Source organism: Daktulosphaira vitifoliae, unplaced genomic scaffold, assembly GCF_025091365.1.
Source record: "Daktulosphaira vitifoliae isolate Bord-2020 unplaced genomic scaffold, ASM2509136v1 Scaffold_5, whole genome shotgun sequence".
Classification (NCBI taxonomy): Eukaryota; Metazoa; Arthropoda; class Insecta; order Hemiptera; family Phylloxeridae; genus Daktulosphaira; species Daktulosphaira vitifoliae.
The window spans coordinates 25,606,392-25,621,488 of record NW_026099576.1 but is presented as its reverse complement, the minus strand read 5'-3'; the positions used below and the strand labels follow the sequence as shown (position 1 = coordinate 25,621,488).

The 15,097-nt window shown below is 24.5% G+C and overlaps 2 protein-coding genes across 10 annotated transcripts in view; one reads left to right on the top strand and one right to left on the bottom strand.

Moving 5' to 3' along the window:
* The window catches only part of LOC126907716 (regulating synaptic membrane exocytosis protein 2), a 32,253-nt gene extending 27,041 nt beyond the window's left edge, over positions 1–5,212 (top strand). For all 8 annotated transcript variants that reach the window (XM_050689217.1, XM_050689214.1, XM_050689212.1 and 5 more), the window contains 4 exons: positions 2,741–2,943; positions 3,251–3,390; positions 3,580–3,720; positions 4,988–5,212. In XM_050689217.1, coding sequence (XP_050545174.1) covers positions 2,741–2,943; positions 3,251–3,390; positions 3,580–3,720; positions 4,988–4,990 — 487 coding nt within the window. In that variant the 3' untranslated portion in view covers positions 4,991–5,212. The remainder of the gene's footprint in view (positions 1–2,740; positions 2,944–3,250; positions 3,391–3,579; positions 3,721–4,987) is intronic.
* LOC126907718 (maltase 2-like) lies at positions 4,588–14,156 on the bottom strand. Of its 2 annotated transcripts, none has more exons than XM_050689220.1 (12): positions 14,003–14,156; positions 13,837–13,935; positions 13,468–13,647; positions 13,234–13,391; positions 12,627–12,752; positions 12,296–12,537; positions 8,454–8,649; positions 8,135–8,390; positions 7,798–7,993; positions 6,706–6,849; positions 5,591–5,701; positions 4,588–5,423 (listed from the first exon to the last, which is right to left on the bottom strand). In XM_050689220.1, the coding sequence occupies exons 1-11, from the start codon at positions 14,067–14,069 to the stop codon at positions 5,632–5,634; spliced, it is 1,734 nt and encodes a 577-aa protein (XP_050545177.1). In that variant the 5' UTR covers positions 14,070–14,156; the 3' UTR covers positions 4,588–5,423; positions 5,591–5,631. The 2 variants fall into 2 exon arrangements, with proteins under 2 accessions (XP_050545177.1, XP_050545176.1); XM_050689219.1 differs by having other exon boundaries at positions 5,609–5,701.
* Between the last annotated feature and the right edge of the window lie 941 nt (positions 14,157–15,097).

Here is a 15,097-nt window from a genome sequence, read left to right as displayed (position 1 = left end):
ATTCTATTATATATAGTTTTCATATAAATTATTAAACTAATAATATAATAACATACATACTGTTTATAGTTATATTATAAACTAGTGTTGTAAGTAGGAATGTCGATTTATGTAATCATTGATAAAGTATGTGTGAAACATAGAGCCGACATCAACTTTATATATTAAATATTAATAGTTACCATAAAGTATTGAAAGAATTATAATTTTAATTATAAAATATTATAACATAATTTCGGCAAAATACGTTTTTTTTCGTAATATTACTAATTATTGTTATATTTTAAAATAATTTTAAAAGCTGTCAGCTCAAAATATTAATATCTTATATAAATAAAAATATTTACAAATTTTTTCTCAAGTAAAATATGTGAACATTGTTTGTATAATTGATAAAATATAAAACAACGATTTATATTAGCTAATGTTCCTTAATCTTTGTAAATGAAAAGAATAATATACTTTAACAGAATATAATAAGTATAAATTAAAAGGTGAGTAGAAAATTATTTACTGCAATTTGATTGTAATAAAATAAGAATGATCGCTTCTAATACTGTTTGGTATATAATGTTGAAATTAATCGGCTTTGTAAAATTATGTTTAGTTTAATATCATTAAGTTTTTTGCATGTGCATGGTTTATTTTTTTATTAAATCACAATGTAGTTGTAATTATTGAATAGGACTTATGCTATAAAAGAAAAAAAATTAATTGAATCGCTATTTTAAAAAGATAGTGAGACTTTTAAAACATATACAATAGTTATTATTTTTATTTAATAAAAATAGTACGTTTTCTCTATTAATCTTAATTTACAAATAAATGCAAGTGTTACTTGAATTGTTACCCTAAAGAAAGTAGATCAATAAGATTAACCATTTAGTTATCAAATTTTGACAATTTTTGTTGTCTAGTCATGCCAGAAGTATTTAATCAATCGTATTAAATTTGATGTTTTAATTAAAATTGAATTTAATTTACATGCAATCAATCGAAAATCAAATTGTGTCAGATATACAATAATATTATTATAATTATCTCTAATAACATAATTTAGATAATAAAGTAACCCAAATAATATCGTTTTTTTACAATTTTTCTTATATCTAGTAAAGTACTTCATCCATGTCGAATTTTTTTTAGTACATTTAAAAAAAAGTGACTATAAAAACTAAAAATATTATGAGACCGCCATTGAAACTTTAATTGAACTGAAAATTTGACTTAAAAAACTAAAATTAACCGAAAAAAAATATATTGATTGATTTTGGTTTTTAAAATTTTTAATTTGGTTAAGGTTATAAAAAATATTTCATAATACTATTGGCTCTACAATTATTAACCTTACAGATTCTTCTTCTTCTTCAAAAAAAAAACGACGTATGTCAACTAAATTACTACATATAATAGAACCTAAATACGGTAAACCTAAATTATTTTGGTCCTAGCTCCGAATTAAATAATTAATTTATCAATACATACCGTTATTGTGGATGACGAGTTATGTCATTTTTATTAGTGATATTAATTTATGATTAAAAACTATTTTATTGATTTAATTAGAAATAATTTTTTTTTATCTTATATAAAACAAATTTTTGGGTGTTTGAATATGTTTATAATTGGTTATTACAAGAGAATAACAATTATTTTCATATGATAAACAATTTTTAATACATAATTGTTATGTTAAATCTCTAATTTCACAGATTTTCATAGATTTATGTTTAATGTACAAGACGATTTATTTTTATGGATTATAAAATCTTATAAAAGTATTAAATGCATCATTATTATTTACAATTAATCTCATTTAATTATCTTACTGTGATTTGAACATAATAAAATTAAATGTTCATTATATTAAATATCTACACGAAAAAAATACTTAGTTGAAACAATGATTTAAATAGATACTCCAACCCTTTAACATAATTGATATAGTGATAAAATATAGTTGATAGAACTAAACTCATCTAGTTGAATCAGCAATAACTTAATGTAGCTTTATAATTGTAATTATTATATTAATTCAAACAAAATATTTGTAGTTGTACCAATATATTTCAGTTGTTATTAGTATAACATATATAACTATTTACTACTAATTTTATTTTTTTTATAAGAAACATTTTTATCCTTTACGATTCACCTACCTACCGAAAATGGGGAAAATCACATGTCTGATTGATTTTTAACAGCTTGAGTTTATTTAAAACAATATTTTCTTATTTCCGAAATTTAAAACACTTGATTTTTCTTAAAATAACAGTTAAAAGTTTTTAATAATATTCAAATAATATCATTTTTATTTTTAACATATCTGCTTTAAATTAATTTTATGAACATTGCTTTCTGAAAAAAGAAATATCTTTTCGAATAAATGAATTAATAAATAATAAAAAATCTTCCTATGTTGATATCTTATAATAATAAAAAAAAATAACAATAAAGCAAAATGGAAATAAGTTATCAATACATGGTTTAAAAGTAAGATTTATATTTAAGGTAAGAATATATTTAAGATACGATTCTTTATTATTTATTTTTAAATACTATTCTCATGTTTGGTCTTCTCGCGACTATCAATTTCTTCAAGCACAACAAAATCTTCTCAGTATGGTTTAATTTAATAAAAAATGATGAGTAGACATTAGATAGATATCTTTTAGAGATATCCTTATGTTATAAAATAGTTTTATAAAAAATATTTTAATTTACCACCTAATAATTGTAGTGCCGGACAGTCTACCGAGGGCGAAGTGACCACGTTCATTGGTAAACTAGGTCCTGGTCAAAAAGTTAGTCGTCAAATTTTGGGAACTCCATATCGGGGAGATGTGAAAATTGGCTTTAATTTCTTTGTTAATTTCATGGAAGTGACTGTCTTTGAAGCAAAGGATCTTATAAATGTCAAAGAGACTAAAACTAAGCTTCCAGGTAAATAATATTAATAATATTGTCTTTTTTATAATGAAAATTTGTAGCTTTTATTCAAAAGCTGATATATCACATAAATGGCTTTTTGAAATTTTTTTTTCGTTTGTATAGAAAAGAATATCTTCTTTCATATGTTAAATACAACACAATTTAAAAATATCGATTGATAAAAAACATTATAGACATTGTTTTGGTCTCTTGAAAAATTAGTAAAATTGGTCTTAAAATAAAATTTAAACTAATTTTCCATTATTAATAACCAATGAAAACACGTACAAATTTTTTTATTATGCTATAATTTGTTTAGATACGTATGTAAAAGTTTATTTAGTAAAAGGAAAGAAATGTGTAGAAAAACATCGTACAAAAACAATAAAAGAGAGTTTACAACCAAAGTATATGGAGGTTTTAAAATTTAAGAGTTCTCCTGCTAGCTGTTTAATTCAGGTAATTTAGACAATTTAATTATAAGAAATTTGATTATAATGAAGTATAAAGAGATACGATATAAATGCATTATTGATTAGAATTTAGCTAAATGTCTTGTATAAATTTCAAATCTATTTAAATTATGAATAACACATCAATGTTTCAATTTTTGTTATAAATGACTGAATGGATTCATTTTTTACTTAGGTGTCAGTTTGGGGTGATTATGGACGAGAAAAAGGTAGAAAAGTATTTATGGGCGTAGCCGTGATATATATGGATAGCATATCAACAAGTCCTGGGTCATCGTTAACGGAATGGTACAGGCTGTTTGGATCATCGTCACTGGTTAGTGTTGAGAAAATACGTAGTTCGTTTTCATCTTTGTATCCGTGGAAGAATACATCCGAATAGCACAAACATTAAATTTATCTAACTTTAAAAAGTGTATAATTAGGGGATCCTAACATTTTTACTGTTACCAAATACATATTAGAATGGTTGTATATTTGTTATTGTTACATAAACTTTTATATTTGTCCTGTGGTATGATATAATTAATTTTCATATCTATCTTGAGCATAACATGTGCACATACCTAATCTATAAAAATGAACATCACTGTGATTAATGCTTTATTATACGTATTATTTCTTGTTTGTGTAATCGCAAGAAAAATTTTAGTAAAAAAGCACATTTATACAAAATTAAAATTTGCTAGATTTTAAATTTAAAATTAATTTGATTTCTTCATTTTACCATTTTTTTGTAAAAAAAAAAAATAAAAAGTTTTTTGAGAATTAATTTTTTGATATATTGAAATATATCTTTAGAGTTACATGTAATGATTGTTCTTAAATAATTATCCAAATTACAATAACGTGCATTATCAATTTACTGAGTTATTTTGTAATCTTTGCATTGCTTAAGTAAATCATGAAAATAAATTTAAAAAAGCGCATCGAAAAATATTTCATATAAAATAACATTATAATTAATATTATTACATTGGTGTGGCTTATTTTAAACGCTTGTGACACTAAAGTGAGTTTTAAGATTTTTTATAATTTGTACAGAGATTTTTTATTGTGTCCAAAAATTAAGATTCAATATTAACGATAAGTTTGAAATTTTAGCTAAAAAAAATTTCGATTTATGAAATACTGCACATAAATATAATGCTTTCCTAAAAAATGAGTAAATTTATATAAATCAGATTTTGGAAAATAGCCACATTACTCGGTAACAGATTTTGTTTTGACATTTTTTTATTCTTTTTGATACTGGATTTAATTGCTTACGTAGTTTGAGTATAAAATTAAACTATAGTAAGGAGGGTATTGTGCTCAAATTGAGTTTGAGTTTCTCCGTTAATATTCAGGATAATATAGGAAATCAATTGAACCAACTAACATAATAAAAAATAAGAGATTTTATAAATGATTATTATGTAAAATTCGGCATTAGGCTTGTATTTGTGCGTCAATATTTTTTCTTTACAATTATTTTATTGTTTTTGCTGTACATTAATGCTTGTTTTACTTATTTTTAATTAATTTTTAAAGTTTAACCTTATCACTTAAAAAAAAAATGTTTTCATTCTAATTTGTTTCAGTGAGTTTGTCGCTTCATTGGGTTTCTTCTTTACTGGTTGCATGCAAACAGATTTTTGTTTTGTTTTTACTCATCATGATGGTTATAACAGCAAATTATGTATCGGAGTATTTTTTAACGCAGCTCTAAATTTATTTATTTTATAAGCTATAAAATAATATATTCTAAAATATTATTTGTATAAAGGTAAAGACATTTGAATAAAATATTTATTGTATATATGCTATTTATAATGGAATTATGAGTTTTGTAACAATATGTCTTTCTTATTATATCTATATTCCTATTGAGTTATATTATGAAACCTGTTTTTGACTGTTTAAATTGATATCTAACAAAGATTTTTAAATAAACAGTGCATTATTTACTTATTGTGGTATTATTTCTTAATCCTTTGACAATTTTTTAGTATTTGATTCCATAAATTACTTTTTGACCTATTAAAATTTCATAAATTAATTAATTTTTTATATCACTTTTCTATAAAAAAACCTTAACAAAGAAATAAAAGCTTATTTAAATATTTTAAAATTTTTATATTTTCTGTTAATTAGTTTTGCTTGTAAATTACTAAAAAATAAATAAATAAATAGATAGTAATCACTATTTTATTGATTTGTACCAGTAATCAACTCGTATACTTGGTTATTCAGATGAAAGGACTATAGATGATTTTGGAGTCATTACCAAGATATCATTTGGGTTGATAATTTGGCTGTAACAAACAAATATTTTCCGTTATATATATATTTTTTAATTAAAAAATAAAACCATGTACAGTTAGGAACAATAATTTAAACCACATCGATTTATATCTGACAGTTATCAAAATAAGTATAATTTTTTCAGAGACTATTGAAATTTTTTAATTTTGTAAAAAGTAAAATTATTTGGTTTAAAAAACTCTACAATATTATGTAATCAAATGATTTTTTTCATTTCTTTTGAGATCTTTTAAAATTAATTTTATTAAATAGAAACCTCAGCTTTTTGCTTAATAATATGATAAAATAAATCATAAAAAATTTTATTCTTATAATTTCGATCCCCAGGGTGCAAACGAGATTGTTCTTGTGATTTTCTCATTGGTAGTGTCTGGTCTCTGGTTAAAACCGGCTATAATACCCCCCCCCCCATCATTATTGGCCTAGCCAAGAACCATTTTTGACTCCCTAACACATGGAAGAGGCCCACCACTCTCTGTACCATGTTAAGTTCTGGAAATAGAAAGATGTAAAACTGATCGATTTTTTTTATTGAGACAATAGTTTGCGTTTTAAGATTNTACCATGTTAAGTTCTCGAAATAGAAAGATGTAAAACTGATCGATTTTTTTTATTGAGACAATAGTTTGCGTTTTAAGATTGGTTAAAAATTTGGATTAAAGTAAATGTGAAAATTAATTTTATTTTCTTAATACTTGAAATAGCAATAATCTTATTTAATAGGACCTAATTTAATTTTTATGGTAATTATCAATAAATATTAAATATGATGTCTAATAATGTACCATTGTAAACTTGCGTTGAATGTAAGAGTATGCGAATATTAATAGACATAAATGATGTAAGATAAGATTTCTGTATGTTGGATAATACCTTTGCCAATAAAAGCTAGTTAGTGTGATAAAATGGAATAATGAATATTTCTGTTATTAGTGAATATGTGGGAGACTAAAATAAAATCGAAAATAAAAGAATAACATTGTATAGTTCTTACCCCTCTTTGTAGACAGAATTCAAACTAGAGGCTTGTACATTTATATTTTTTGATAGATTACTGAAGCATGAGTTTAAAGTTATTTCTTCTTGTTCCGTTCCAATATTAAGAATAATGTAATAATCTTCATAACCATTTAATTTTCTAAACAAAAATTATTGAACTAGATATGAGCATGAAAATGAAATTTAAAATCCCAACTAAATTATTAATAAAAACCTAACCTCCTTATTTATAAATGTGATACCCTGGCCACATTAAGATCTAAAATTTAAAAAAATACTTTCTTGAAAAAGATATCAAAAAATTAAAGTTTAAAAAAGATACTTAATTTTGTCAGAAGACTGGACTTTTTAAATATATATAGGTGCGACTTAGTAAGACGTCTAATATATAGAATGGAACAGATCTAACTGACAACTAATATAAATTATGATCTGTGTAACACTTTACACTTTTTTTATCAATTTTTACATTATAGTGCTATATTTAAAATATGTTTTATGTTATTTTTCACAATTAAAATAATCAATTTATTAACATTTTTTTAAATTTAAAGACATCCCCCTAATATGTATATTTAAAAAACCCAGCACAGGGGAGTTGCGGCACAGTGGTGCCGTGGTATAGTTGGATCAAGTATAATGATATCTGACAGTGATTAAAATCACTATTTCATTTTAAATCCCCCCCTGTGGGCAGATAAAGGGTCAAATTTACAAAAAAAATATACCAAATGATAAGTAAAGACATCAAGCATCTATAAAAAAAAAAATTATATTAATATGTTAAAAATGAACATTTTTGAAAAAGTTACGGCAGTTTTTAGTAAAAAAAATTGAAAAAATTTCGAAAATTAGCGATTTTTAAATTTGTAATTTTTTTGGAGGTTTCTTCCATTTACGGGGAACGAGGGAAATTTTTTCAATTTTTAAGGGTAATGTCTTCGACTAGATACGATTTGTGATCTTTTGACGTATCGTTGAAAGAAATCCGTTCGGTGAGAGTTGAGAAAAAGTGGTAACAGACACACAAAAAAAAAAAAAACACATCATAGTAAAATTAATACCTTCGAAGCTAATAAATGTTTACCTGCTAAAGGCAAATACCCATTTTGAAAGTACATAAGTAGTGAGATCTCCATGCGATATTGTTGGCTTTTTTCTAAGTTGAACTAATTTTTTATAAGTTTTATAGTAACTTTTATTATTTTTCTTTTGCAATTTCAAATTGTTAATCCAATAATTACTATTAACAGGGAGCCAAGTTTTTTTCAATCTAGAAAATCCTAAATAGATATGATTTTTAGATTATGTTTTAATCATTAGAAATGATTTTATATTTAAAAATAAAATGATTACAAAAATGTTCTAATGTCGAATTAAAATGTAATTATTTTGCAATATAAATGATATATCTAAAAAAATACCAGCATTTTGTGTATTATTCCAATGAAAAGGCGTTCTAGCTGGATCTCTTGAGACAGTATTATAATTTAATGGTCCAAAAGCTTTGGCCCATGGATCAACTGTTTGATCAAATCTTAAATAAGCATCAGACATGCCAATTTCTTCTCCATTGTATGTGACAGCAGTCCCTGGCAACATCATATTAAGCATGTTCATCGGATCTACCATATCCTGACTTAACCGTGACGCGACTCGTTTATTGTCGTGGTTTCCAATCTTAATTTAATTATATCATAATAAATAATAAATATTTTATTTAAAAAATAAATTTAAACTTACCACCCAATTTGGCCATTGACCTTTAGGTATATTATCTAACCATAAATGAATAATATTGTTAATATCTTCTGCAGACGATGAAATGTTAAAATAAGTTATAAAATTAAAATTAAATGGCATATGAGCCCTTGGTTTTTCTTGACTATAATACAACATGGTAAAATTCATGGGAGCATATGCTTCGGTCAATAATAACCTACAAAACAAAACATGATAAAATAGCACTGATTTACCAAAATTCATCAAAAAAACAAAAAGAGATAAAATTTGCTCATATATTTCCAGACCTTGGAATGAACTGGCCAATAGTTCAAAGTTCTTTATAGGCGAATGACGATAAATTATAGTCTTATTATATGTCTTATATGAGAATTAGGATTGAACTTTTTGAATTAAGTTCTTATTTTTAAAATTTCAAGTTCAAAAGTTTTTTAAACTAATTAGTGAATAAGAATGTATTAAAGAAAATGTTGGTACCAATAATCATAATAGGCCTTTATAAAAGTGTAAGGTCTATGCAAAAAAAATAGATACTTATATAAATTACCATATTAATAATAAAATGATATAATAAGAAATTTAGGCAACTAGTGATGGGAAGTGAAATTGTTTATATTTTTAAATACTGTTTTGCACCAGTATTTTTAAAAATATCTAATAGTCGAAAATTGTAAGAATATTATATGCACTGACCCTTTCCAAGGTCTGTAAATTTCTAATTAAAACATAGTAATTAATTTAATTTCTATTTAGTATCACGAGACCATAAAATTACAATAATATGTAATGAATGTAAATTAAGATAATAATATATCATTGCATTTAATTATGGAGTGTACTAATAAACGTTTTAAACAACTGATAAGAAGGTGACTAATAATAGGTATAATATCTATTAATTTTGTTCACACGATTGTGAATACATAATTAATATATATACACTTAACGCGATAAATTTCCATTATATGTATAAAATTTAACTTAGTTTTAATTTTTGGTTTAAATGTCCGATTTTGAATTCTTTAACCATATAATAAATAATCTGCATCCATAAAATAATATCAATTTGAAGAGTTAAGGGCATATTTATGTGAAAAAAGGGTTTTAGGGGAACTGCCTTCCCAAAATTCAGAAGAACTTTGAGTAAATAAAAAAATAAAGAATACTTGTTATAAAATAACAAGTATTATATTATAATATAACAAGTATATCAATTTGAAGTGTTCGTTCAAAAAACATATTCAGAGGACATCAACGTCCTCGAAGCTAGGTGATAAAAGGGACTCGTTTAACCTTCTCGGATATTATCAAAACTGCCGTGGTCTGCGTACCAAACTCACAAATTTTAAATGTAATACATCTTGTTTTGATTATATATTCATTGTACTCACAGAAACTTGGCTTAATAGTAATTTTTTCTCCCCTGAATTAGGTTTAGTTAATTATAATATCTACAGATTTGATAGATCACCTACAACAAGCTCTTTCGAAAGAGGTGGCGGTGTTCTTATTGCCATACGCAAAGACATTCCTTCCTTCCCTCTCTCTATTACAGAAAATAGTATTGAACAACTATTCATCCATTTTAACATTAACTCAAATAATTTTATACTCTGCGGTGTTTATTTCCCTCCTCAATCTCCAATTGAATTATACAAAACTCATCTTAACTCAGTTGAATCCATATCACAACAATATCCATCCTACTCCTTAATCTTCTGTGGTGATTATAATCTCCCATTCATTTCATGGACTAATGACAATCATGGACTCTATTACTCCTCAACTTCCTTATCACAGTACTTATGTGTGCCTGAAACTTTTTCTTTTCACGGTTTTTACCAAAACAATAATATACCAAATGCGCAAAGAAATATTCNCGGAGCTTACAATTTTGATTCAGATAAGGTTTATTAAAAATATAAATGACAATGTAAAACCAAGTTCAAACAAGCAATATGCATATTGAGTTTAACATGAATACACCAAGTTCCACAAAAGTACAAAAATAAAGTTAAAACGGTTCACTGCTAGTTTTAAGACAATGTAAAATCTGTATTTGAATAATTACTCATCTTTGTGTAATTATTTTAACTATAAAAACCTAAATTAAAAATCTAATGCATTCATGTATTTTTAACAGGGTAAATTTTTTTTCTTTTAAACAGTATTTTACAGCTTAAACATTTTGTAGATATTTATATGAAATAAATTGAATTTTGGAGTATTTTATAAAATAATGGAACAAAATTATTTGTTTTTCTATACAAAACAAGTTTTTAAAGATTCAAAATGAAACCAGATGTAAATGAATTAAAAATTAATGATTTAGTATATAGTTTTAATTGGTTATTAATTAACATAAATTATATTAAAATACCATTGCTAAATATATTATGGCATAGTATTATTTAGAAATGGTGTTTAAAATCATAAAAAATTGTTCAATATGTAAAAATGATTCAGTTTTAATTTCTATTTTTTAACTTAATTACCAATCGAATAATTTGAAATAATTTTGATAAGAGCAGTTCATTTAAAGAAATTAAAAATAAATATTATTAATAATATTAGAGTTAAATTTTAGTATTTATATTGTTTTAGCGACTTTAACTAATAAATTGATAATAAAAATTTAAACTAAGTTAACATTAAACTATACGATGCATGATATCAAGACAAAATCAGACTAGCAAAGTTTTACATGTTGGCTAATCAGTATAAGCAAATTATTAAAATTGTAAATGTTTAAGCTTAATTGTTTAAACTTGTCCGAAACTCCCTTATAATGAATTGCTTTGTACATTAATGTGCTTGAAGAAAATTCTACTATTCTTATTTTTGGCTATGAATCGTTGGAATTAATTTTATATAAATTTTTCTTTTTTCTTGCATTTATCCCAACTATTTGGGGAATGTATTTTATATAAAAAATAAAATCTTCACATGATTATCTTGTTATGTTTAAGCCCTTCTGGTAGAATAACATAAAAAGTGAATGAACCCACCAAGTTTTTAAACTAAAAAATCTAATAATTTGATCGCGTAAATTGCTAGTTAATTGTGTTTATAACAAAAAAAATATATAGATTTAGCCGTAAGATGACATTAAAATTTTAATGCAATATCATTAATTTTTTATTAACTGGAAAAATTACATTTTAAATTTAAAATTATGTATTAAAAACTTTTTCAATCTATTAATCATTATGTGAATTTTATTATTACAAAATTTTTTTCACAGAACAAAGTTTTATTAATTTCATGAGTTTATCATCAATATATAAATGAATATAGGGTTTTTCAAGATCAAAAAATTTGAACGTTCGTTCACTAGTTGTTATCCTATTTAGATTTTCAATTGAATTTCTTAAAAAAATATATATCAAAAGAATGATAAGTGTCTCTAGTATTAAAATTTTAAAATTATAAAAAAAATAATCCAACTCATAAAAAAATGCTAATTTTAATATTTAAAATTTTTAATGATATCTTCCTGAATAACAAAATTGTTCATAATTTTTTTCAACATATGAAATTAACTTTACTAATTTTTTCGTAAAAAAATTTTAAACATTTAAAATTTTTTTACGAAAAAGTTAGAAAACGAATAAAATAATAAATAGTTAAAAATCTCATTTATAACATTTATCATCTCATTCGATCATCTTGAACTCAATTTTATTGGGGTTTCACACTAATCGAATTGAATCGTTGGACTGATAACGGGTCTATTGTCTAAGAGCCTATAAAACTTCACTATAATAAATTTATTTTTAAACGAAATACACAAATTTATTTGTTTTTATTAAAAATAATTTGTACTTAAAATTTTTACTTACCTAGTGTTTCCATCTTTGGCTGTAAATTCATCAAGAACTTCTCTAAATTCCTCAATTATTTCATAAGTCATTAGCTGATCTCTTGTGTAAATATGGTTAAGTAAATTATATGATAAATTATCATCAGGTGAATTAGGATCGAGTAGTGGTTCATCTCTGAAAAACTCGTCTTCTATAATAAATGGTACAGCATCCACACGAAATCCGTCAATGCCCATATCCAACCAAAACCTTAGTACATTCTATTGATTGAAAAATTTAATTAAATTGTATAGAATTTTAAATCTAATAATTTTTTTTTCATTTAAAATTTAATAATTAAACTATATGCCTTCATTTCATCTAAAAGTATTGGAGAGCGGAAGTTTAATTCTGGTTGTTTGATTGTAAACTGGTGTAAATAATATTGTCCTCTTTCAGGTGACCATTCCCATGCGCTCCCTTGAAAGTTGGACCTCTAAAAGGTTATTTGGTTAAGTAAATTTTAAGTAACAATATCAATAATTAAATGTACGTATACTCATAATATCATGAATCGGTCATTTGAGAAACCCCATAAGTCACTGTTTTGGCAAAATTTTTTTATTACAATGGTCATTGATCAATGGTAAACAAAACGATACGTTGAATCAAAATTTTGCACAGTTAACATGTTGAAACGATGAATTTCGTCTTTTAATATTAGCAGAAGAAGTTTTTTCTTCTGCAAAATTTTATCTTTTGGACTAATGGGATTTCTCAAATGACTGATTTAAATGTTATTTATGTAATTCAAATGGTATATAATTTCTAGTTATTTTAAAAATTAAATTATAAACAAATGTACTAATTATTATAATTATGTTCTTTATATTAATAGTCTTTTTACACCTAATAAAACATAAATGCTTTAAAGTTCTATGGCAAAGATAATATTATGATGTATATCTAATACACACCCAATTATTCGGTGGAATTCTATTACCATTTTCATCAGCTTTTCCATCTTTCCAAATATAATAATTCGTGTATGGATCAATTCTTTTTATTGATTTTTTAAACCACTCATGTTCATCACTAGAATGATTAGGCACAAAATCTAACAATAGACGAACTCCTATACGACAAATTAGATTCAGTTATAATGTGCTAAAATTTATACTTTTTTAAAGTGTGTAAGCTTAAGAACTCACCTAACAACTTTAATTTGTTTAGCAAATTTTTAAAATCATCCATTGTGCCAAAAGTTTCATCTATATCATTAAAATCTGAAATATCATAACCAAAATCTGCCATGGGTGATTTGAATATGGGAGATAACCATATTGTCCCAATACCAGTGTATTGGAAGTATTCAGCCATTTCTTCAATACCTTGTAGTTAAAAAAAGAACTTGTTAATTATTTATTTAATTAATGTTTTTCATGTGACTTATGTTAAATAAATAAGGATATTCTATGTTAGTACATTTAATGTGAATTGATATGTCTTAACAGTAAATATGTTATTTGATGCAATATATATTATAAATGTTCAAAAGGTAAATTTATTAAAAAATTAACCTTTTAAATCTCCTATTCCATCTTCATCACTATCCTTAAAAGATCGAGGATAAACTTGGTAAATAACGCTTTTTTGCCACCAGTCTAACTTTAAATCAGCTAAAAAAAAGCATAAAAAATAAATACTTTGGTTAACTATCAATTTTTAATTGGTAAAAAGACATACAATAATTTCCTACGACTGATGTTGCCGTTAAGGCTGATAAATAACTCATAAAATGATTAGACAACATCTTTATTCGATTCCTATGATATAAACTGTCAACAATGTCTCATGTATTTACGTTTTATAGGACTGAACAATTGTCCAAAGGTGTGCAAAACTGGCCTTGCCCCTCTCTTTAAACCTGATGGGTAAAAAATACCATCGAATTAAATATGTTACTAGTTGTCAGACTAGTATATCATTAAGTAAAAACAAATAAAACTTTTTAAATTATACTTATTTTTAATTCAAGCAAATGCCCAGAATATGTCGGAAACTGACAATTACAGTTGTGATAATAATTATGTTTTTGGTGGTGTTGTTTTGTACAGTAGTGTTACTATAGTATTACCGTACTACGCATATTTGCATTTGCTCACGCTTTTGCTACGCAAAATTTAGGTACTAATTCTGTCTGTCATTAGTAGAATATATTTATTAGATTTCGAATTACGAAGTAGCCCAATATAATCCAAATAAATTTTTTATATAATTTTTTCTTTTTCTAGTAGGTACATTCGTATTTTTGTCGGTCCGGGTTGTTTAAAAAGTTTATGTTTCTGATAATCTAAGCATGAAAGAACATACAATTCAATTTCTTTCATTTTAGGCCAATAATACCGTGACCTTAAAAAAATCATTGTTTAATGAAAAAATGGAGGTTAGTATACATAATAAATCACACTGTATTTATACAGTACACATTGTATAATATAAAATATAAAAATATTCGAATATAACTATTGAGGAGTTTTAAACATATTCGAATATAACTACCGAAAGGATTGGATAACTATCAAATATTCTTACTATTCGAATAGTTCGATAGCTACTACTCGAAATTTCCCATCACTAGTGAGAACCATTGAAGATTTTTTTTCCTATATCTTGTTAATCGCTGCGAGATATAGATTTGCATTCCCGTTTGAAAATTAGAGAGACAGTAAAATCACGTTTAATTATTCTATTTTGGATAATATTTTTTCTTATAGCTAAATTGTTGTATTCGTTAATTTGAATAATACTGCGAAATGTGAGAACTGATTTTATATTTGA